Source organism: Pieris rapae, chromosome 10 (genome assembly GCF_905147795.1).
Source record: "Pieris rapae chromosome 10, ilPieRapa1.1, whole genome shotgun sequence".
NCBI lineage: Eukaryota > Metazoa > Arthropoda > Insecta > Lepidoptera > Pieridae > Pieris > Pieris rapae.
In genome coordinates, this window is record NC_059518.1 from 1,583,432 (window position 1) to 1,610,718 (window position 27,287).

General features: G+C 31.0%; 1 protein-coding gene across 1 annotated transcript in view; it reads left to right on the plus strand.

Annotated features, from left to right (window-relative positions):
- The window catches only part of LOC110999069, a 52,004-nt gene extending 27,422 nt beyond the window's left edge, over positions 1-24,582 (plus strand). Inside the window, exons 3-9 of the mRNA XM_022267956.2 lie at positions 1,434-1,642; positions 5,686-5,821; positions 14,675-14,808; positions 16,438-16,707; positions 21,103-21,226; positions 22,338-22,398; positions 24,376-24,582. Of these exons, the coding sequence (XP_022123648.2) occupies positions 1,434-1,642; positions 5,686-5,821; positions 14,675-14,808; positions 16,438-16,707; positions 21,103-21,226; positions 22,338-22,398; positions 24,376-24,388 (947 nt within the window). The 3' untranslated portion in view covers positions 24,389-24,582. The remainder of the gene's footprint in view (positions 1-1,433; positions 1,643-5,685; positions 5,822-14,674; positions 14,809-16,437; positions 16,708-21,102; positions 21,227-22,337; positions 22,399-24,375) is intronic.
- The last annotated feature ends 2,705 nt before the right edge of the window (positions 24,583-27,287 follow it).

The following is a 27,287-nucleotide window of genomic DNA, read 5'->3' on the forward strand; positions in this document are numbered from 1 at the left end:
GGCTAAGATTTGATTACTTACGTCAACTGCAAATTTTAAGATCGTATTTGACTTAGGACTATTATAATAATTGGGATTTTTACGGATCCAAGCATATATAAAATAATACATAATTAACGGGCGATGTTTATACAGTGTGATAAGGGATAAGGGAAGCGCTGGACAGAAACCGAAAGAAGGTGGTCCGCTCTAGATGCTTCGTTGCTGCCGACTACAGAGAGAGAAACGGGCGATGTTTAAGGAAAAATGTTATTACGTGTGTTGGTATGACTGGATTGAAATGATGTCAGTACGCACGGTTTCCATATTAAAAATAACAGTTGAAATTGCTACGAACCCTATATTTATGTATAGAAATAAAGAAAAACATCCCGTAGTAATTACGATTAGTAGTTTGGATATCACCATGATGAACCGATCAAGATCAAGAGAGTACTGCAATTTTTATAGTTTAATTTAAGTTTAAACAAACTTTATAATTTAATTGAAGTTTACGAATTACGCGTGCATTATATATTTAGATTAATACAGAGAATTAAAATCAACCGACTTTCATTTGACTTTGGTTTTGTTCATGCAACTGAGTTTTATCATATAAAGTAAAGGCAGAATACGAAATTCCACCCGTGTCACCTCGTTGACGTTCCACAAATGACGGCATTTTAAGGCACTTTTTGCCGCACACTACTACTATGTGGAACCAGCGGTCTACTAAACCAATTTGACTTATTCCTTCAAGAAAGCATACCGATTTTTAAACACCAGCCGCGCACTTGCGTCAATGTGAATATTTGTCACATCAGATGAGAAGTTAGCTAAAAAAATTGAGTATATGAACCAATTTATGATAATATGACTGACAAAAAGATCGCAGACAATGTTTTTATGGTTTTATATGTGTTAGTTCAGTCATGCAATAAATGGAATCACACCAAAATTGGCACGTATAGTCACTGTCGACTTTTACCGAGTCTATATACATTCTCATTGTTAATAAATTGGCTTTGCTTTGGAATACGAGAAATAAAATTCTATATTATACAAATTGAATGGACCATGATTTAAAATTACTTATGTCCCGTGTGTATCGTCATGTCACTTTCAGGAGTCATCTAGTGGCGGCAAATTTTCTTGATAATTATTAATAATTTTGATTCACTCACGGTATTGAAGATGAATTTTAAAATAAACAACTCTGCGAGCATTTCTGCTTAATTTGTATTGTGTTTGTAATATGAAGCGATTCCCTCTGACGCGGATAGTCCTATCCTATTTACTATATTATTTTAGTTTAGTTTTACTTCCATAAATCCATTATTGGTTCCCCGTGATCAAAACCTGATTACTAACGATAAATATTGTTACCACTAAGATTGCTGAAAATAGCGTATCGAACCATTCAAGAAGATTTATTTTAATAATTATTTCCACAGGCGTGCTTGGGTTGAGAGACATACAACTCAGTGTCCCAGAAGCAGTAGGCGTGGGTTCCAGTGCCATCCTAGGATGTCGTTGGGCACTGGACACTGGAGAAGCCCTTTACACAGTCAAATGGTATCATGGTGCGCAAGAGTTCTTCCGCTTCGTGCCTAAAGAGCTTCCAAATACCAGGGTATTTTCACAAACTGGAATCAGTGTTGATGTGAGTGTATTTTTCTGTTACCACTAGAACCATTCTATATATATATTGTATGAGCGGATTTAAAACATATTTAATTTTAAGAACGATCCTTAAGCATTCTTAAATTATAATTGGGAATATGAAAGCACATAGTCAAATTCAAATATGTATAGTACCTATTTAAATACGGCGTTTTTGCCTTGGCTTATTTAAACAGGCTACATAGCCATACATAGGTGAGGCAATCCAACTTGATACAGGAATAAGACGCCTTTAGTAGTACTTTAGAAAACCTTTTGAGTTAATAAACCTAGTTAAGTGAATATAAGTGCAATTGTGCCACATACAAACAATAAACAGTAGTGTCAAAAGATTATAGAACACTAAGACTATTCATGAACAAGTAGTGTATTTAGTACTTTTGTAGAGAATTAAGTCAACATAAAATTTATGTATTTATACGTTCTTAAACAAATTGTGTGCCTACAATATGACATTTTGAATTTTACACACTTACACATTATTTATATTAGAACAAACACAAAAAATATAATCTAGAAATCAAAAAATTAATAACTAAAAAAATAACAATTATAACCTAAACTAAATGAAAACTTAACCTCATTAAGAGCATGATAAACAAGATTACCTTAACTTGGCAGACATTGTAAAACACATCAATATTTTCATCGATGTAATCAAGTTGTAAGAGTGAGATAGCCCACTGGACCATTCAAAATAGCAGATAAGTAGCCGTGGCCGGACGTATATTACTTATTAGCCATAATTATTTTTTTGGCTAAATGGTTCATGTAAAGTCGAACTCTCTTTTGTGAAATTATTGTAGGAAAAAAAGAATGAAACGCTGAGTTAAGAATTTTCTCTTTCGGTGTTTCATAAGTTCTTAACCCACTTGACTGAAAGAGTGTTAAAGATCAACGATCTTTATAATTACTTACTGACGGTTTTTTGATAAAAGCTTGCCACACTGATGCACTGGTAAAAGAACCACAATATACAATTGTTAATGTGAATGAAAAATGACATACACGAAGAGATAATACAAATATGTATTAAATAAAACAAAACAAGCTCCTGTATATTACATTAAATCTCTATTGTACAGACATTACCTGTCCACATCATTTCCCTAACTTTCGTTCTAACTGACGTAAGATCTAGAATTGTCGTGATTCATGTGCACTTTTCATTTTTCATCCTTCTTTAGATTAGTTCTTTTTTCTTGTATTAGTTTAGTGTTACTTATGGATTACCCTTTTCTTTTTTCAACAATGATTGCCTGGAAGAGATCGCTCGGAAGCGATGAGGCCACCAGTTGCCTTTTTTTTCATTCAGTTTTGTCAATTTTATTACATTATTGCAACGAAGTATAGTAGTAATTAATAAATAAAAAAATACGCAAACCAATATAAATTACAAAAACTAAACGAAAATCGATTTTAATGCGTGGAGCATTAGATATTTAGATCCAGATCTTGAGTTTGAAAACTCTCTCTCCCACGTAGCTAATAATCTTTAGATAATGGATGTATTTTATTCTGTTAACGAAATATATTCTGATCCAAATGCCTAACAGACCAATATGGTATATATCATTTTTATTTCAGTAATAATGCTGAATCCTTTAGCAATAATTCTGTGTAATGTTATCTCTGAATAGCCAACATAAATATATGTAGGTTAATATTATATCTACTATACGAAGAAATCACTTAAGAATCTGCGAAACATCAGGCACGCTACTGTTATGGTTATAACGGTTGGCAAGATGCCAGCATCGCTAAATATTGTGCCAAAATAATACATTAAAATACAACTGCTTTGAAAAGATCACGCGGTGTCTATAAACCTCTTCCAAACATTCTTTTTGTTAATAAAATTCAACCAACTTTAAACCACTATAGTGTAATGTCGACATTACAGGAGAACGAAGAGCTGGCAGCTACCTCGCACAAAGAATTAGTCTAGCTATTCAAAGGGGAAACTCTGCCAGTATCTTCGGAACCTTGCCTAAAGGGACTCCTTTTAATAATATATGTTAATTATTAAATTTTAAGGTAGCACAAAATACTTAACACGAAATTTGTCTTATCTAAACTGTCTATTTTTAAAGTTATACTTCTTTTGGCGCGATGGAGAAAAATGATGAGAGTGAATTTTTACGATGCGCGCGCACACCAACACCTAAATTCGACATCGTAAAGTTAGGTCTAGGTGGCATGGAAATCGATAACTATGTTCAAGTAGTATATTCTAGTATTTTTATATTTAAAACACGGGTTTCGTAACAGTTCAATTAAACAGTGTAAATAAATAAATATTATTTTGGTGTTTTTAAATCAATTTCATATACGACCGTGATGGTATTTAGTAATAATTTATTTATTTAAATAAAATCTTTTCGTTAAATTTTAATATTTATCGCTAATCACTGCTGCATTTTAGTTAAGTTTTTCCATACACTAAAGAAGTATAACTTCTAACGCGTATACATGTACACGCACTCTTTTTTTTATTGAAGCAACCCGGTAAAGAAATGTAGTCCATAGTAAACCAACTGACATTTAAAGCTATCCCATAGATGGGTGAGAGAGGGTGTTACATTTCAAACCCGTTAAATATGATGATTCAACGTTGAAAGTCAAAAGATTCTATAGAATCTTGAAATCGGGTCAACCGTTGAAGGTATGATTTAGTTCCCTCCGTAAGATGGATCGAGGCTTTTAGCTCAATTTCGACTCCAGCTGCGCACAGTTAAGTGCTAGTTCCTAACATGATTTCGTACGTAAATAATGAAATTAATATGCCTATAAATATTTAAGTGTACCTTTAGCACAAACGTTTCCTTGCTAACGTTAAAGAGCTACTAGAACAAGGGATCAAAAATTGGGTGCCAAGTACCACGATGTATTTAAAAAACTGTTAAACTAAATCAAACTATTCAATGTAATTATTTCAGGCGGAATGATATTTTTAAAGTGTAACGCCTTTATATTGTGGAAGAGTATTTAGAACAAAAGTCTTGACAATTATAAATAGCATGACTGTTATTATACTGACATTATCATGATAAATATGACATTTGCCTGCATATTTTTATAATAAATCAAACTGAATGTATACCACTGTCTATGTAAATTAATGATTTATAACTATTAGAAGAAAGCCCTTGAATTGCAAACTGGTATTAAATGTAAATTTAGAATCAATTTAGCATCTTTACTGAATTGGCGTTTATAAGTGTACTTTGGTTACCTATATGAATAAAGTTATTTGAAGTTTTATCATATTTCCAAAAACGTATAACGCGTAGAGAGATTGGTTAACGCTAAAACAATAGTCGTTGTAATCTCCAATAAGAAATTAATAATTAAAATAGATATTGGATTTTTTTACAACTTGCTGCTTAAACTTCATTTGAATCCAATGTCTAATACTAGAAAAAACGTTTCAATCTTCCAATAAAATGATACTTTAATATAAGTACCATACGTCATATATTTTTTTATCTAAACGGCTTTTCTGTGAAATGGAATGAAATTCCAACATCATTACACTGATAAGTTGTATTTAATTATAAAATTAATTACATAGAATAAATTCTACAAGCCATTTTGTAAATTTGAATTAAGAACATGGTATAGGATCCTATCACGTCGGGGTCACCATTTATGGGATGTTCTATATTTTTATAAATCACAACCCATTTTTATCTTTGTTAAATTGATATATTTCTTCACAAACAACGGTAATTAATTTATATTCTTATAGAAAGGCTCATAGGAAAAATACATGCTCACTCATCTTAAAAGTCTGTTCTGAGTGACGTCTGTTTTCTTCTTTTCTTAGTGTCCTGTAATTATATTGCCACATACATCAAAATCGTATAGAAAATACTACACCATATAGTATGTACATTTTAGTGCGTATCTACGATACGCTACAACGGGTTTCCAGCATGTGTAGGAATTGATGAACTAATTTTAACATTTTCAGTAAATACAACAGTATATGAGTTGTTATACTTTCAGTATTTGTTGTAGATATCAAGATCCGGAGCCCAGCAGGTTGTGTTACGAGGGGCCACGAGAGGCCTAAGTGGGCGTTACCGATGCGAGGTCTCCGCTGACGCACCGTTTTTTCATACCGTGTACAAAAGTGCATATATGCGAGTCGTAGGTGAGTTAATTTATTGTTACGTTGAATAAATAATCTTAAGGTGAAAATTAAATTTTTGGTTATGCACATCAATGTACCGCAATAACTTATTAGTGTCAGCTCCAGCTAATTATCGCTATAAATATTACGTAATCTTGTTGATATGAATAAATGATGGCGATTTTAATGACAAAATTAATGAATATTTTATGTGTAAAATAACAAAATATGTAGTATTTTAATAAATTTGTTTCTAAATAACCCTGGTTAAGCCCGGATTTGATTCTTGCGTCGTAAATACTTTATTGGTATTTTGGTCATTACAATAAAGTATTTACGGTTTATCTATATAAATATAAATAAAACGCTAAATATGTCGCTACTTATTTACTTAGTACTCTAAAAAAGTTTTTATAAAGACAAAAATTGTATAATATTGTAATAAATTTTTCATTATAGTATAATGAAAAAAAAAATTAAAAATTCAGTTTTTATTCTGGAAAATCGAACAGTCTCTGGATAAGCATAGCAAAATGTTCCTTGTGTTCGTATGTAGCTACTACAAAGGTAGGCTCAGTTAAAAAATCATATAACGAAACGTAATTATAAATAGCTTAACTGTTATTATACTGACAACGACATATTTTTATAATAAATCAAACTGAATGTATATAACTTTCTATGTAAGAAATTCTTCGTTGGAGAAGCTACTTTTTAATAAAGAGAGAGCAGAAATTGTATACGCTATTTAATACTACACTTCTGTATACTAGTGGAACGAGTTTCCATGGCCGTAGCGTATATTTCGTATACTGATAGCCCGTAATCCAGGCAGTATTTTGAGATCTCAAACCAACATCCACTATGAGCCACTGTAAATACTTTACAAATTTAAATTCAGATATCGTTCTATTGTTAAAACTAGTTCTTTATTTAAAATAGAAGAAGTATATTTATGTATGTATTTCCTAAATATGTTACAATCGAGAAAATACGGTTAGACTTAAGGATTTTTGCTGTCAAAATTTCGCAACTTTATATATGAGATATGAATATGAATTATCCTTGATGGACATTTTAATGTACCATAGATCCTATAGAGAATATAAGGCGGGTGTATTGTAATAAGCATCAGTTATATTTAGGTAATCCAGATTGTGATCTCGCCAGAACATCTACTATGAGCCACTGTAAATACTTTATGCTCAAATATCGTTCTATTTTTAAATCTATTTGTTTTTTTTAATTATAATTATGTATTACAATCGAGAAAGTAAAGTTAAACGATTTTTATAAAAATTTCCCAACTACTAATTATGAGATTTGAATATTAATTCTGTTTGACGGACAATGTTTTATGCCATAGATACAAAAAAAACACATAAGTATAACCACCATTTTCATAACATAATTTTAATAAGTTTCGAATTACGTATCTTGTGTAACAATTCCCACAGGACAGATTTTCTTCGATACAAAACTGTGGATTACGCTTCTTTATTCCATTGGATATTTTAAATCTTTCTCATCGAAATTATTGACCGGGTCATATTCGTCAACCTAGCCCTGTTCTTGGTTGAGCATATTCATATAAACATGAATATGCTCAACCATATTTCTCAACAAATTTTTTTCGTTTTTTCCTTTAGCCTAGGAGAGATAATTGACAAACATTGATTAAGTCACAAGTGCTTTATGATGTGTAATTCGCGCAAAACAGCGATGATAGTCAAAAAATATTCTATTGCAAAATGACTTTCTTTTTTTAGAGGGACTGTTTTTTTTATAGAACGGGGCAAACGGACACTCTCTGCCAGAGGGCTCGCGCGTGCGTTGCCGGCCTTTTAAAGGCTGTGAGCCTAGACTTACACTCAGAGTTCTGTGCTATTCAAAAGTGTAGTGAACCAGCACGCCCTTACAATCATATTGACTAGACTTCCTACTAATAATTCAATAAAGAAATTGTACATTTTGCCGTTCACAAAATGTATTATTTGATTCCCGTCGCAAATTTAAATATTTATTCAATCTTTGACGCTCATACTGTGGGTGGGTTGATTGGCAAAATAAATGTTTACTGAAAATTCAATATGGACGCAATTACTAAGAATATTGTGTCAATGGATATGTAAATGAACTAATATTCAATTATACATTTTATATGTTAATATTTGCAGACAAACTAATATTATTATTATATATACATTATTTTCTAATTATTTGAGAATACGATGTACACTACTAACCTACTTAATGGATGGAGGAATAATCTAGATCTTTAAACAATTGAAGGTAAAACTCCACCGGGAGTCGATTCCACAGATCTTTAGTTCGTAAAAGAAAGTGTCTTGTGAAAGCAGACCGTGAAAGACTTTAATTTTTTATTTCATTACCTAATATTTTTGCTATTTTAATTGTTACGTGTTCTCAGATTTTAAGACAGGGAAATCCAATTAAAATTAACATCATCTTATACATATCTGATTTAAGAGAGAATATAATCCTGCTATTAAATACGATATGATGGCGAATAGCGCTACTCGAAAACGTTCATTATGAGCTATCGGGTACTTAAGTTATATTTAGTAGAGATTTTATAGGTTCAACAAAATCAGAGCATAATTAGCCCAGTCCCTTTCATCTATAAATTTTGTAATCCTACCAAAAAACTGTGAGGTCTTGGCCTCATCAACCTGCTTTTCTATACATTCCCTGACACACAACCCATTTTAAGTCATTACGGTTTCCTCACAATGAATTCTTTCACCGTTGGAGTACATAATCAGTAACATCTGTGTTTAATGCACACACAGAAACAAGTATTTTGGCACACATCTGGCATTCAAACAAAACCTATGGATTGAGAGTCATACGCTAGAGTCTACAACACTGTTACTGCAAATTAACATATCTAGTAATATAGCTATTTGATACTAAAAAAAATATATATATATATATGTACAGCTTGCCAACTATGAAATATGTGTTTAAATTTATATGTATTAAATATCAGGATTATCTGTATAATATATAGTATGTAGTGTATGTACGCAAGCTGCACTAGTAAACTAAAGATATGAGTTTTCAACCTAACATTCAACCTATATAGATATACAAATGTTCGATCACGTGTTATAGCGCCACATTTTATCTAATCCAAACAAAGGTTTGCCCTAAATCATTTAAATAAGATTATTTAAATCATAATCGCTGTCAATATCATAGTTTACAAATGAGAAACACATCTAAAAATCTTAGTTAAGATTTGATGTCGAACTCTAGGAAACTAAATCAATAACTGGCATTTAGTTGTTCCAGCAATCGGCCGTATAAATATTAACAATCGACTTTGTGCTATCTAAAACCGTAAATTAGAACTATTGTTGGGTAATAAATGGGTGTATAGAACACAGGATATTTGATTAAGGTTTATCTTGTTTAATTTATGGTTATTGCTTTAGTTTTAGGTGAGAATTTAAAGTGTTTATAGTGATTGTTCTTGTACTTTTAAGTCGTCAATTTGAGTTCCTTTTATTTGATAAAAATAGGAGGTATATTAATCTGTCAGATGTGCGGTAATTCGAACCACATACTGATTAATGTTTTAAGATGTGCGGTAATACGAACACCCTGAATAAAGTTAAGATAGTTACAGTTTTTCAACTGTAAATCTGCAAAATAATTCAGCTTTTTTAGTTATTTAACTTACCCAAATGTTTATGTAGGATTCCTTATAGTATTAATTTATTGTTGAAAAAATAAGTTTTTACCGATTATATATACTAATACAAACATTGTGTTTGTACCAAGTACGTATATAAGAAATGTATAAATTCAAGCAAAAATGAAATAAATTAAAATATTTACTAAATAGAAAAATGTTTACCCTTTTGCCAAGCCACTCATCAAAGAAGTTGCCATCTTTTCAGTCAAGTTTGTTAACCTCTTTGAAAGTATTTTTCGTAGAATCTTAATAGATTAAGGCATCGTCGCAAGTCCCTATACTGGAAGATTATGCTACTTACGTAAGTAAGGTGCTTTAAAAGTAGGTTATCTAGGACTAGCTTGAAGGTAATCGATACTGCACAATTTTCGATACTTTAATATTAGAGAAAGAGGTTAGTATTACGAAAGGTGTGAAATTCTTTCTATCAGGTACGTTTACTTTTTGCATCGCATGTTCTCTTACATTTGACAACTGTTATATAGTAAGGTATAAATAAATAATACAGCTTTCAGAAAATAACTAAGGTAACAGTTGTTACAATACAAATAAATTAACTAAAGTAGTAATGGCTGGGGCACATGACAAGAGGGACTGAGAAGTGGAGCAAAAAAAGTATTAAACTAGTACCCAAGGTATAGCTTAAAAAAAGAGGGAGTCAACTTTGACGGTGGATAAACCAAAAAAAAAGAAACAGCAGTTGGTACAAGACCAAGAGTGGCACAGTGCCGAGGAATGCCGGGATTTGGAGGAGGCTTTTGCCAAAAAGGAAACACAGACACTCTAAGAGAAGATTGAAATAAAATCTTTTTTAAATGTAATTGTATCTGAATTAAAGGCTGTCATTATTATATATTGTATAGTAGGCATTCTGTACAAATATTTATCGAATGCCTGATAGATGTCAAAGAAGCTAGAAACTTCGGACTCGAATTTCCTGTTATAACAAAATAATCGGTCAAATTACGCAGTTTTATGTTATCTGTAATTTTTCAACACAACGTCTATATATTTGGCATACAGACAATACTAGTTTTCAAAGTAATTTAGAGTAAGTTTCTTACGAATCGGGAGTAAATTGCTTTGCTATGATGACATAAATTAAAAATTATGGTACGGCCAAAAATATTATGAATATTTCTATTCAAAAGTATTTCGAAGTAATATCACAAACACTGTATGTAAAAAAACTCATAAAAAAATATACGACACACGCGTATAAGATACGAAAATAAGAATATAAATATAACGAACAAAAGGTCGTATTATGTTATTGTTAGTATCGCGACTTTATTAGGCATGATTTTTGTATTAGCTTTTCAAACTTGGAAAGCACGGTGTTTGGCCTTATAGCTTGAGTATGCGAACCCATCTTAGGGGTTTGAACATCGGTTGTGCGCCAAAAGGCTTTTCTAATTGTGTATTTAACATTTGTTTGTACTGAAACATCGAGAGAAAAATCATACCTAAGATGCAAAAATCGTTGGTCAGACCAGAAGGATACTACCACTGTATAATAAGAAAAATCACGAAAGAAATACAGAAATCTTCGGCCAATATATAATAAATATAGCAAATATTGTAACGCCACTATTTTATTACAAACATGGCTTGGCTGATGAGATGACTCTGGACCAGACTGCTCACGGTGTGCCAATTTAATTTAAATTCGGTTAAGTAGTTTAGGAGTCCATCGCGGACAAACATCGTGACAGGAGATTTATATATATTAAGATTAAATAACTTCAGTATTAACGTACAACTTAAATACAAGTAACATTATAATATTTCTATATTAAAGAGGACAGATTTGTATTTTGTACTTTAAACATTCTGGTTATCCCTGAATAAGAAAAGGTATAAATTACCTAATTTTCGTACAAACATTGAGTATCTAATAATATTCCTAATAACATGTAGTTGCCAACCTTTCCTCAATTTGAAGTTTTTCAAAGTTCACTTCGTTCAAACGGTAATAGATGAAGGCGTCGAAGCCGCAATCAACCATGAAAGATAAAGATTGATAGCATCTTATGTTGCAATTTTAAAATAAAGCTACATTATTTCACATATAACATTAATTCATACCAGTGTAATAAATACAATACAATTAGCATGCAATTGTCTTTAGATTATTAAAATTAAAAATGTGTGCCATTTGACAATCCGGTTTCTTCACGATGTTTTCCTTCACAGTTCGAGCGAATGTTAAATACCCTCATAGAAAGGAAGTATATTTTTTCGCAGCTGGGAATCGAACCTACGATCTCGGGGATACGAGTCACACGCTGAAGTCACAAGGCCAAATACTATATTTATATTTCGGGGAATAAATTTCATAAATAAAACAACAAATGACAGTATTATTCTTTATTTCTCAACAGCGATTTACAATTTGCATTAGCAATTAATAACACTTGAATAGACAGTCCTTAATATAATTTCAGTACACGGTGTCAAGTCTACGGCAAACTTTGGCACACTGCTTCAATTTATTACATTTTCCAAGTACGCTTCGGGCAATTACTGTACGCCCTCGCTGTTTCTAATTACTCGATGTGATTGATTAACACTATTAAACAATGATTTTACTAGTTGATAAAATATCTGCATATTCTGTGTAGCTTTGACTACATCTATGGAAAAACTACAATCATATTGTAATAACTTTAATTTAATACACTTATATATACATACATACATACTAGCTGTCCCCGCGAGATTTGTTTCTCTTGAATGCCTAGCCTACCTTTTAGTACATACCAACATTGAACATTTTGCTAGCATAGCAAAGAAAAAATAAGAATAGAAGATTTCTCTATATTTACCACAGAGTTCAAATTATATGTTCTTAACCAACAGAAAAAAAAAGTATTTGATTATAAGGGTTGTATGTATTAAAAAAACATAAAAATAAACAATTTTGTATAAAAATTAAAAATAAATGTTTTGGTGTAGACATCAATTATCACTTAGGAGTATGAAAGATAGTGGCCGATTCTCAGACTTACTAAATATGCATAAAAAATTTCATAAGAATCGGTTGTACCTTTTCGGAGGATTACAGGAACGAACATTGTGACACGAGAATTTTATATAATATAGAGGTATATATATAGAGTATATAACACAGAAAATATACTGCAATGTCCAGGAGCATAGATAATCCGCATATAATTTAATAAAAATGCTGTAACAATAAAAATAAATAAAGCATTTTTTTCCCGATATATCATACTGTCTAGATACTTTTTTCCAGCTCCAGTTTTTACTAAAACACAAAATAAGGTTTTAGTTATTGCAACCTGATAATACGTCGGCACTACAACTGTTTATTAATAATATTTCGTCATTAGATAGTACTGATTGTTATATAGTTATTGGCCAGGAATCAAATACAATTACACTACATAGACAAAACTACTACATTAAAAAAAAATCACACACATTACTCGCAATTATCACAGAACTGTTGATTAAGTTACTGTTATATGCCAAAGCTTTTAAAATACACATCTTGGAGACTTTAATTTCGAAACAATAACGTCGTATTGAAATACTTAAACCGTTTCGAATTAAACACGAGAACTCAGCGTTCCATTAACTAGAATTGGCAAAAAGCGTTAGGAATGTAAACACTTTAAACTTTCCGCGGGAGCTTTAAGTAAAATGGAGGTGTAAATAATTAGACGCCGAGTGATGCAATATAGCACAGCTTACGATGATTTATAAAGTTTTGTTTTAAGTAATGTTGGATACTAGCTTCTGCGGCTTCATAGGTCGTAGGTTTGAATCCCGCCTTTTGTATGCATAATTATTTCATATCGTGAGTGTCTTACAAAAACGTCGACGGCATGTTTCAGGCACAGAAGGCTCTGCCCTTTTGGAAAACCTTGAACACGAAACAGATGCAAAAACCTAATAAATAATCCCAAGGCATTATTTATTTGTTTTTTTTTTTTAAGAATTTGCTTTTCTCTTTACTGTAACACGATGTGGCATGATACGGCGGAGACAAGGGCAAAGCCAATACTTAATAAAGGACTCAATATATTTGATATATAAAAAAGCTCTCACTTTAGGTATAGATAATGTTTAAACTAAGTGACAGACTTTAAAAAAGTTATATTTGTGAAATAATAATAATTGGTTATAGCTTGATTAAAGGTGAAAAATCATTCGACACGTTTTTAGATTGAAGTGCCTAGAAAGTTTTGATTGGAATACTGAACGCATTGATCAATTGAAATTCGTTTTTCAAAAAACCAATTACATTGTTTAACGACATGTCAATGCTGTAACATGTTAAGTTTTGTTTGATGATAATATTCTTTAACCCAAATTTTTAATGCAACAACTTATAAAGTTACAAACAACTTGGCTATCTGGTTATCGCCTTCATTCAATTAAATTGTTTTTATACATTTTTCTAGTTAATACAAAATGAAAAAAATAAAAAAAGTGTACTTTTAATGCTGGTGGCATTTCCTCACCACCAAAACACCATTTCTGACATCACCGGTACTATCTATCAGGCTATCTATTTAAATCTTTAATTAGCCCCTGTGCAATTGAACCAGAGCCCAAAAGTTTGTTACTCCAAAACAAAATCAAAGTATCAATTTATCAATTATTATTAATATTAGTATTACTATGTAGATAAAAAATATTTTAAATATCACATATGTGTGTGTGTGTTGGAAATAAATATGAATGTATGTTTACAATTTTTCATAACTCTTTAACTTGCAATCAATTAAATTAAAGAAATAAATTAATTTAATTCTTAAAAGGTCGGCAACGCACTCGCGAGCCCTCTGGCATTGAGAGTGTCCATGGGCGGTGGTATCACTTAACATCAGGTGAGCCTCCTGCCCGTTTGCCCCCCTGAAAAAAGTCAGCTAGATGAGCAGATGTGTTGAGAGCTGTTAGATAACTTGGATAATATTGTTGCAAAACTTTAGCAAAAATATTTTTATTTATTTCGGAGCGAGCTGACAATTCCATTTTCAAAGTCACAGTCTGCTGTCTCTACTCCACCCCCTCAAATTCCAACAATTCGTGCTGGAATAGAGTCTTAAATAAGAATGCAGTTTTATTATACGACAATATCCAACTAATTTAACGAGTAAAAACGTTCAATTCCACAGAGTTACCGGACTCGCAGCCAATAGTTCGAGCACAAAAGAGTTGGTACTCCGTTGGGGATATGTTACGTGCGAATTGCACGTCTCCTGCGGCTGACCCACCCGCTAACCTCACCTGGCTTCTAAATGGTTATGAGGTAACTAACGCTTATAACATTTTTATACCCTTTATAGCACTTTAGTCTATTGGAAGCTTAACAGTATAATACAATTTTTTTACAATTTGTGGATTATATTTATTTTGTGTTAAATGTTATTTTTAAGATTAAAGAATTTCCTTAATAAATATAGTATTTATACGTATACAAAACAAATTATTGTCTGTCAGCGCTAGCCATGTATTCTTCTTGGAAATATATTAAATTCAATAATGTTGTATGGCCTGAAAATTAAATAAACTGTAGGTGCAAATAAGGATTCACTATAATATTTTTAGTGTTGAAAATTAAAAGATACAAACGAAGAAAACATTGGGAGAAATTGTCATGTTAACATAAGCTAAGTTATAGTTAAAGGGATATTTCCACGGTTTACGGAAACTTTATATTTAAATTCTGTAATTAACAGGGTTATTAAATGTCTTAATCAGTCAAACTGTGACAAAACATTCTTTAAGTATTCAACGTTTATTGTACGAATATGACTGGTACGTAATTAATGTTCTGAAACAGTGATTGACAGGAAACGATTCTCTGATCTGAGCTCCGGGCGAACGTAGTTCAACAAACAAAACACGGCTACACTGATAATTAAAATACGAACTCATTAATGGCGATAATTTGTATGGAATTGACAGCTAATTATTGTTTATAATATTGATTTGTACTTCCAGTGCTCTTGCGCGGAATTAATAAGTCTTCATTTGCCATAAAATCTGTATATATTTAATATAAATTCAAGTTAAATCAATGGCGTAAGAACATCTAGAGAGTTCAAAGGTGTTTTAGTTAAGAGATGCTCTGCTTTTATAATTACATATAACTTTAATGACAATGTTCTGTGGTATTACGAGTAGAACTCATTCAAATATAATTTATTTGAAATATAAATATCTATGAACGATACTCATTTCATTTATTACTAACGAAATACACAAAAAAAATAAAAAAAATCGAAAGGAAGAAGCAATAAGCTACTGTTAAGTGTGTAATGTGTGTGTGTGTGTTGCGGTCGTTACTAGCCCTGGCTCAGCATTAACGTAACCTAAATTTTATTTATAATAAATTTGTATTTATTTATTTAAAATTAATATTTTTAGATCAACTCTGCCATTTGAAATGTCATTCTAATGTGGCTCTTTTGCAATTAAAAAAAACAGTTTTGTACCAATGTTTTAAGTACCGTTGGCTATTTTTATTAATTTTTATGTGCCAGGCGACCAAAGCATAAGCAAACTTGTAACTTCGGAAGACTTTTTTACGTGTGTTATGTAAAATCCCATTACTGTGAAACGTATTTAAAGATATGGATAAATAAGTTATACAAGAAATCTGTATTGCTTTATTTACATGATCTTAATCCTTGGGATTAATGTTGCTCCAGTTTAAACAATTTATACAACTCAAAACATAGCAATTAATAGGAGTGGTGGAAAGTTTCTTGCCAGTTCTTTTTGCTCGCTTTACGCCGTTGACTTGCAAACTGGTTATAAATGTAAATTAAGAATTAATGTAACTTCTTTTGTGACGTTCATACGTGTACTTTTTTACGTATATGAATAGGTAAGTTATATATAAAAAGTTATTTTGACTTTGACTTTATTACAGGTGAAAGGGCTAGATATACCCCCACCTGATGCATACCGGAAGCAAGTTATAAGCGACGCTTCATTAGAAGATGCAAATAGAATTATCTTCAGCCCCTGGGATACAGGCGAGGAGTCGGTTACGGTTGACGTACGCATAGATAATATGTATGAAGGCACTACCCGTGCAACTAGATACGATAATAAGACAAATATTGAGGAAGAAAAGTCTAATAGGACATCGTCTTTCAGTCAACTTATAATCAGAGTGCAATCGTCACATTTTCAAAAGGTATTCAAATTTTATTAATTACGCTTGCTTTATTAATATGTACAAAAGAAAAATTATCATCTAGAACAACTTTTTTTAATAGAACAAGGGGCAAACGGGCAGGAGGCTCACCTGCAGTTAAGTGATACCATCGCCCATGGACACTCTCAATGCCAGAGGGCTCGCGGGTGCCTCGAGAGTGAATTGGTACGCTCTTTTCTTGAAGGACCCTAAGAACCTTCGAATTGGTTCGAAATACTTCAGGGGGCAGCTGGTTCCAAAAAGTGGTGGTGCACGGTAAAAACTGCCTTGAAAAACGCGCAGTTGTGTAACGGCGGACGTCGAGGTGTATCGGGGTGGAATTTCGTATTCTGCCTCGACGAAAACTTATTTTAATGTGTAGGTAGCTAACACATGAATTTGTTTGAATATTAACATTTTTCTGTGTAGTCGTAGTATATATCTCTAAGTAGTCTTTGCCCAAAATTTTGAATATTTCCTTACAACGTTCACCTAGTAATAATTTTGTGGTACAGCCGTGTTTTGAACGCTGGATAAGACAATATTAAATCGTGCGTAAAATGAAAAATAATGTAGGCATTAAACGTGCCTTTAGCTTAATTAACGTAAAAAAATACTTTGCAAAGATTTTAAAACAATGCCTTTAATAAACCTTACACTAAAGTTCAATGGAACAGAGAAGTGAAACAAAACAGTATACAAGCATTAATTACGCTGAGCGCTTGTTGAGTTTCAAATATGACACATAAAATGTAGGGAAACATAATTTTAATGAGGCTGGAATTTTTTATTTTTTTATGTTACAGAAGGCTCATCTAATGTAAGTGATACCCATGGTCACATTGCCAGAAAGCTCGCAAGTGTTGCCCACTTTTTACGAACTTCTTCATTTCTCGCGATAAGACTTTTTTGCTTCCTAATGGGGTTTCGACAAATTCTGGCTTTAAAGCCGTTCCGATTTTTCTGGTTTTCGACAGACGAAGTGTCGTTGTATCTGTTGATAGTACTTTATACGAACATACAGCTAATACCAAGCGTTTAAAGTGTCTGGAATATGACCGACGGCTCCATACCCATTTTGTGCAAGGCGATCACTGCAATCCTATTTGCTTTAGTACGAATATTATAATTTGACAATTGACACGAAGAAAATATCGGTCACATTCCAAAGAAGTTTTTGAAATAATATACGTATTCCAAATTCAAATATTTAAAATGTTAAGAAAATGCATTTACATTTGTAACGGAACTTATGGCCAGACTAGTTTAAATAATAATACAGTTGTTCGTAATTTGCGTTTTAGCTTTAAACTATTTAATACCCGACGGTACGGGAACCCAAACGACTTTTTCCATACAAAAAGTCCCCTTGGGAGTTGTGCATTGTCTACTGCAGGTTTCTCCACTGTGGGGAAGTTAGCTGGATCGGGTTAGCGTTACACGTCACACGTTACTTTTTTAACATATTCTCAAGTGTTTTATTGTGTTCAGAGCGTTAATAAAATTCAAAATCACAGGGCCTGTTAAAATAATATTAAATGTTTTAAGTAATCCCCGACAAGCTCCAACATCAGTTTAGCTGTGACCAGAATAAATAAAGTTAGGTCAAACGTGTATAAATTTAATATGTACCTATTACCCGTATAACATTTCTGCCGTAGTTAATACGCTTGAAACTCCTACAGTTCTACATAATAGTTCGTCTTAGCTTTTTAAGAAAAGAAAAACGGTTGTCTGTAAAGTCGGTTAACTGACAATAGTTATAGTTATACGTATATATACAACTATAACTATATACGTGATATATATATATATATATACGTGATATATATATATATCACGTGACAACGTCATAAGAAAATACAAATGTGGTTGCACTTTTCTAAAGAAAATTTTGTTTTAATTTGTTTGATAGATAATTTGTATAGGTATAGAGAAGGAGGTATATGGAAATCACAATTGAATTGATCAAGTTACATTTATTTGTACGCATAAATACAATTATGTCAATTTTTAAACGAACGAACGCTGTCGAACGCGGAGGCCGATTGCACCTCTTTGTCGCTCGTTTCGCACCCTCGCTTGCACGCCTTAAATGGAACGCCTCAGAGCGAAGTAACGCCGCATGTGTCATGTTTTTTCGTGCGTGCAGCCATCTAATTACAAGACAATTACAAGAATTACAAGACGTTACGTCAAAACTGCATCATAATCGTCGTTTAGAACGATGCCACAAACAAACACACAGACAAGTGCTTTAATTCAAAACATTAACAATCAAAATTGCTGCCACATTATATAAAAATAATAAAGTAGCCTTTTTATTCCGAAGCTCTGTGACTTAAGTATATCTCGATGTTTGGTATGCCTCTTGGCAAAGAGGAGTTACCCTTTCCACTGTACTATCCTTAGTGACTCTTCTCCAGGTGTAGCCTAGATAGTGATTTAAGAGTTCTCAAAGTCCTGGTATTGAGCGATGTTATCTATATAATGAAGGCGGTAGTCTGGTCCCGTTGTCACATTTTAGGCAGTTAAATCTGACGCCATAATTTGAATATTTTTTTTAAGTTCAACAACTAATAACATATATATATTCTTTTTCTTTTTGTTCCTGTTAAGTTTGTCTTTTTCCTTCTTATTGTATTTGCAATATGTATTTTTGTACTTCTTGCCTACGTTATATAATTTAATACATGTTTTTTTTTCCTTTACCAGTGGTTGCTGGAAGAAATCGCTGGAAAGCGATAAGGCCGCCAGTTGCTTTTCATTAAATTATGTTCATTTTTTTTCCTTTCATGTAATGCAACGAAGTGTTAGAAATAAATAAATAATAGTATAGAACTAACAATCTGACTCTCATTTATAAGTGTTGATTTTAAACTGCTAACAAGAACTTTGAAGTAACCGGACAATAACAAGCTAATGGGTCCCAGTTCCGTTTTCCCGTAAAGAGGCTTTGGGTGTTGCCACCTTTTTAATCTATAAACTTTAATACTGTAAAACACGGTCGACCTAAGTTCGAATAGAATTTGAAATTCAAAATGAATAATAAATAATTTACTCCGAATAATTGAGAAATATGAAAACATTAAATATAGATGAGTTTGACTATTCATAATTAGTTATTTAATGAATGGCAAGGTACTTGCGAGTCTAAGATTAATGTGAGTGTCCATGGGCGGACTAACATAACATCAGGTGCCTGCCTCCTGATTAAAAAAAATAATAATTAACCTCATGTTAACAAGAATGTAACTAAAAATTGTAATGTAAAGTCGGGAGACCCTTTTCTGTGAAGAGGTTATCAAAGAATCTAATTTCTTAATATAATTTTAACATTTCATATAGGAAATTGTAAAAATAAATCATAAAAACAATCCCCTTATCGCTTAGGGGTTTGAAAGTTAGATAGTAACCGATTCTCAGATTTACTGAATATGCATAGTCAATTTCATAAGAATCGGTCGAGCTGTTTCGGAGAATTATCGTAACTAACTTAAAATTCTTGTGGCACAATACAAGAATTTTATATACATATATAGATGATGATTAACAATGGCAATTCAATTGCGAACCCTCTGACAAGGTGAGCCTACGGCCCATTTGCCTCCTGAAAAAAAAGTCTTTGAACTTACCCTGTTCTTCTTTAAAGGAACAGTACCTTTATTTAATCAAATAGTATAGTTAAAAATTTATTCTAAATATCTTTAGTAGCTAAAATCCAGTGTCCAATGTCTCGGATAATTAACTAGACTGGCCCAATTTGGAATCCAAACCAATGACGTAATAGAGCTTGCGCTGTTTCACTTACACAGAATCTAATCTATAGACTTCATTTGGCAGAACCACATATACTCAGGAACACAGTACCCGAAAGATTAAATATAAATACTTTATTTTATATTATCTGCGTCTTTTAGTTAAACCTGTCATAATTTAATAAATGTAGTTTTTTTTTTCATGTATTTTGAATAGTATTATTCAATTATAGAGATAATAGAGACTCAAACATAAAAATATTTTTGATTTCTAACCAAAAAACAAACTAAAACATAAACTTTTTAATATAATAAACAAATCAGTAGCTGTGCGTAATCTATATTGATTTGTATACAACTAAAAATAACAACACCTTTATTTAAATTTTAAACTATGTTTTTTTACGATACAATAACCAAATTTGCAGTAGTTTTTATTATGTATGTAATTATTATTTATTTATATCTAATAATAATAATAATAATAAATTGTTTCGAAATATATTGCTAGTACTCAATAAACTTATATTGGTATACATACTCTTTATTCCACATTCAATTAAAATCCTTGTTATAAACTATTAGGACTCTATGGGTATTATAGCTCTGTAAATCTTATTTAATATTATCTGTGCAGGGTCGTTTAAACGTGACATGTGTGGCACGCATTCTGTCTGTATGGACCAACAGTGGAATACTCATTTTGGATGAGGAGCGACCACAGATTGCACCCGTAATGGGAAGCCGGGACTCCAATTCTGGTAAACTGTTATAGCTGCACTTGTTAATGTAATCTTTATTTCAGCGGGATTAGAGACATAGACTATATAATAGTTCTGAATCAGAATAAGGTTTATATTCTGTAGTATTGTTTGGTTAATTGGATGGCGGGAAAATTTTGTATTAATACTAATTATTGTAGCTTTCAAAAGCCCTTTTTAATTTAGATAATAATTTAAACTTAAACGTTCAATGAAATTTAGGTCCGTAATACCAACAATATTCTTACAATAGTGTTATTTTTACTTGTATGTGTTTTATATAAGTAGTTTCGTTGCAATTTAAGTTTCTGTATTATTTTATTTTATATTTATCTTTGAGTTATCTGGTATTAATAATTTTAGCAGTACGACCGCCCATTTATATTCTTTATCTCCATTTATTTTATTTTTCTCTGGAAACTTTTAATTGTGATGTAAATATAATGTTGTTATGTTGATATAGTAACATTGTTGATTTGTTATCCGTAAAAACCTCTAACCTCGTTAAAACCTGTACTGATTTAGGAATGAGTTAGTAATATTTTTCCAAACAGGTATTTAGTATTAAAAACTCCAATGATATTCCAATTAATTTGATAATACGTAATGTATAATATATTATACGGGAATAATCCAATCTAGAGGGTAATATAAAATTAATAAACCAATGAAATCAATTCTAATCCTCGAAAAATGATGACGTGGCGTTTTCGATCCATATAATTTGAAAGGATTTCGTTCAGCTACGCAAGCGAAACTGAAAAGGGATTTTAGAAATTAATTTATTTTTTTAAATATATTCTAATCGTTTTATACTCAATTTTATGATTTAAAATACAATACTATTTACAATTATGATATATTATATCATTTATACTATATTATTTTGTGATTTTGTGTGCTATAATAGAACTAATGTATAGAAATCAGTTTATTTACTGAAATTTTATACACAGCATTCGATTAATTTAAATTATGAAAAGCAAGTCATATTTTAGGAAAGAATATTTTTTCTTTGATTCTTTTCATATGCATCGCATATATTTTCAATCCTAATTGACTATATCTTTAGCCATAACATTTCTTAACGTAATTGTATGTAAATTTTCAGGTCAAACGGAGCTTATTTCGAGCGCATTTATACAAGCAATCTGTTTAATACTTTTATACCGGTATGTATATATATCGTTTGCTTAGTTATTGGGAGGTGTCACTTGTTTGTTGTTTTGTTTCTTTGTAAAACAATTGTTTACACAGGCAGCGTTTTGTGCTCCCGGTCTTCCCGGAAATGTCTGCAGTTCTGCACTATTGCGCGTGGAATTATGCCCCTGAACAAAACCAATGTTTAGTTTAATCAAAGAACGGGGACATTTAATTAACAACATTTATAGTTAACAAATTAAACTAAAGATAAATGTATTATAATATACATATGTATGTATTATCTTAGGTTTGTTAAGTACCTACTAAACAGTTAATCAAATCTTTAACAGATATAAATATATGAACATTAACATTGTTTAGTGAATTCAAAGAATTTTAAAACAATAAATTTTCAATATGAAATAAACAAAAGCTCAAGCGAAAGCTTCCCACAATAGTTTGAATGTTTCACAAAGGAAAACATTTCTAAGTAATAAAGTCCTGGCGTGGCCTGTATTGGGACTTTACCGATAACTCGCAGACAACACTTGCTGACAATGTTCGATATTAAGAGCAAATCAATATAAACTTTGTTTCAGGCGTTAATAATTCAATGGTACGCGAAACACAAGAACTAGTAATAACATTAAAAGAGAATTATAATTTTATAGGTATTTATAATTAACTGTTTTTTTTTGACATCATGACTATTAATATAACATTTGCAGGCTTTTATTTATAATTAGTTTTTTAATCTGAATGTAGCACTGTCGTTCCAAACAAACGATTTATTTCTTTAATTAATCAACCATAGATAAATCATTATGTACAGACAATAGAACTACCCTATTTTAGGTCATCCAGATGACAGTTGCGTTCAATTATTTCGAACAGAAACAGATGACTTGTCTAAAGTTACATTGATGACAGGCGTGCTTAGTTGACAGTCTGTTATTCTGATTATAAGATATATAATTTTTAAAGAATAAGATGTCATAACTGTTAACATTGCATTATGTTTCTTTCGGTGAGAAATATATGTATAAATATATAGATTTTCTGTTGAAAAGGAAATAACGTTTAAGACAGTTCAAGACCTTACTATCTGTGAAACGGGTGGTACGAAAATTTATTGTATAACCATTGAAAACCCTTTGAAAACAACTGTCATTTTAAATGTGTGCGTAAAACAAAAGAAAGATCTTCAAATGATGATTGATTGATGATTTAAACATATTACTAACCCATCTATGAATCTTTGACATTACCAATGTCAAATGTAAAATGTCACAAATTAAATTTAAAATTTCATATCGGAAATGTATGCTCAAACCGCTGTTTTTGACGTTATTAATTATATCAAAATTTCCCTTACTTTGACGTTTACCCGTGCATAATTAAATGCAGACAATTATTAATTCCATTTATATGAAATAGTATTTCTATTTTATTAACGATAAATATACTAACAACAGAGATGAGTGTTTTTTATAAATAACGTAATTGTTCTGATATAAACAAAATTAAGAGAAACTTATTTAAATATAAGCCTATAAAATGCAATATTATGGTTGCAATTTTTAAATATTTTACTATTTTTGTTCGAATACGTTATTCTGTCAGTTACTTTTTAGGTGCTTTATTTAGTGCAGAATACGCACTAAATATCGGCTCTGAAACAATGAAGCACTAAATCTAGTTTTAATTTCGACCTAAGGTACTTTCAACCAACATTGGTTGTCTTTTTTGGTTGTCACATTATAAATAATATTTTTATATAATAAAAATAATAATAAAGCCTCATTTATTCCATTAAACATTTATTCTTATTACAAATTATTTTTTTCATTTAAAATATTACACAAAAATAATTATACATATATCAAGGACATGTTATAGTTTATAGGCCTCCTTAAACTCTCCCTATCTTGAGATTTTTTCTCCCAATCTTGTGCAAGAAGACGAACGCTGTTATTTTTAAATATTAATAATATTTTTTTTTCCAGGTGGAATCGATGATGAAAACTCGTATTTTGTAATTCTCTGTCGGTGTTAGACTAAATTTTAATATTGTAGTCGATTAATATTTGTAAAAAAATGTGAAGTTAATGTGAATATATGTAGGTACTAGGTGCTGTTATATTAACTTATGTTTTAATTAAGTTGCAATTTCACTGTATATATTTAAAAGTGTAGATTGTCTATGAATAGAATTTTGCTTAACTTTATGTAATTGTTATTGTTATAAGTAAAATAAACTCTCTGTTTGTAACTGATTTTTATTTATTAACAATTAAATATGTAATGTCATATTATATATATGATATTTGTTACACCTATATTTATTTATTTATTTATTTATTGGGAAACCAAACAGAGACATCCTTAATAATTATATAACATAATTATATAACACCTATACAATTCTAACTAAAAACCACAGATGATAAAACGATATAACAAATTGTGTAACAAAATAGCAGATAAATAGGTCACCTGTTTATCATAAGGCTAATAATAAGAACAACCTTTTTCATTTATAAAAAGGTGTTAGTGGAATTCCTCTAAGGAGATGGCCAGGTTATATATAATATGGAAAAAAATCATTTAAATTCAAAATCAATTATCCATATAGAAACAAAATGTACACTTAAGGTCAAAAACAGAAATGTATATGAAATGCAAATTTTACATTTACTGCCGGTTCTCAAATCAAGGGCATAGAATAGAAGAGAAGAACTGGCAATAATGATCATGTTTAATCATAAAATCAGTCACACATTGACAAAGTAAATCCAAAATAAAACTTTACCTACTAGGTGACACAATGGCCCAGCTAATATCAAAGTGTGCAGCAATAACAAAATGGCCGATATCAAAGTTTAGACAAAAGTTAGTTTTATTAACTTTAGAAATTATGTTTCAAACTGCTCCGTTCTAAAATATTTGACTGCGCCAATTCCAGGATTATTCGGGTCACACGGAATAGCTTAGAACACCGCGATGCACGAAAATTAGGTATTCCACTTGAGGTATAACTATTACTGTTGAGACAATGAGTTAACGTGCGAGTTCTGTGGGGTTAATTTTAACATTCTATTATCTTTGCTCTATAGTAGTTTGTATAATTATTAAAATTTATTAAAGTAATCGTGCTATTTTGCGTCAGTTCATTGGTAGCGCATTGTTTAATAGTCTGTGGTACATCTAATTCTTATTTTGAACAAACGTGTGATGTAAGTAAGTATTAAGCCTGCAACGTATTTTCAAGCTTTCCGGCCTGGCGACGGTGTTACTGACCATCAGATGAGCCTCCTGTTTTTTAAATTAAAAAAAAAAGGAAAAATTATTCAATATTTTGTTTAGCTTATGTTAAGGAAATATACTTTTATGTACCTACTTGTACAGACTATAGTTTCACTCGGTTAGACATGGTTGCTAAGTAAATTATATAAGTTTAGATAAGTAATTTTTCGTCAACTCAAGACAAAATCCGTTTTTTACACCAAATCTTAATGTTACGATTTTTAATACTTGAATTGATAGAGTAATTTAATAATTTATACATACATAATATATATATATTAATAACATATATAATTATACATAATAATTTAATACATCTAAGGTGCAGTCCATAGAAATTCTGTGCTTTCTTTTGTTATCCAAATTATTTTTGTTTGGCATATTTAATGACGTGTTTATAAATATAATATAAATTTCTGTATCTTCAAGGATCAAACATAAGGATAATATAATTAAGTTAAATTACGGATATTTAGACGCTGTCAAATTACAAAAATCAAATGACATGGGTTCTCTTGACATACAAACAAAAAAGGGATCTACAAAGATTAACCTACGCTGTCGGCCTACATTTTGGGAAACGGGTCCGTATATGTTGCAAAAAATATAAATAACTGTACAAAATGTTTAAAAAAACAATCTAAATATTGGATTCCCTAAAATTTATTATGGTCATATGATGGCTGACACTTGTTTGGACAATAATTTGAATTAGACTCAAGCAATTTAATTTAAAATAAATATTTTGTGTGTCAAATGTTACATTTTTGTTATATCTGCCAAATAATGTCTATCATAGGAATGGCCTTAGTATTAGCCAACCAGTTTATTATATTTTGTAACAAACGCTACGACTAAATATCTTTCAGGCCGTTAGTTAAACGGCTAGGCTGTTAATTGAACGGCTAATTAAGCTAATTGGCTGCAACGTATGTATATGTTGTTTCTTCTTTGATTTTCATAAGTGTACCTAAATATATATGATTTTGAATTTTAATTTTGAAAAATTAGGAAATTTATATATATATATTTGTAAAAAATAAAGTCCCTAACCACAAAATTCAGGGATATTGAGAAACTTATAAATAATAATAATATAACGAATCCATAACTGAATATAACCGCAATATTCAATCAAGTAGCACTTATAATCGAATCCAGTTCAATTTACAATACCCTCGTAGTGATAAAACATGTAATGGAAATTTCTCGATCGAATGGGTCTTAATGGTTCCAGAGTACCCCGGTCTTTCGGGGTCCGATATCATTGATTTACAGCGCCATATTTTGGAACCCTTTTGAAAACACTTTAATAGATTTTTATCTGTATATTACATAAGATGGATTTTTAAATGTATTTTAAATATCCTCCTGATTTTACAAGACAAATTTTAGTATATTTAATATATTAATTGTTTGGATGGCTGTAAACATTATATAACTCATATAGGTATCATCACTCATTCACTCTCTCACACACTTACTCATGCACACAATCAGGTGTGATGATAACGGTTTAAGAAGTAAAAAATAAAAAGGAAATGAATTGGTTAAATTATTTTAAGTAATTAAGTTTGTTATGGAAGAGCTGGGAACCCTAACACAGGTATAT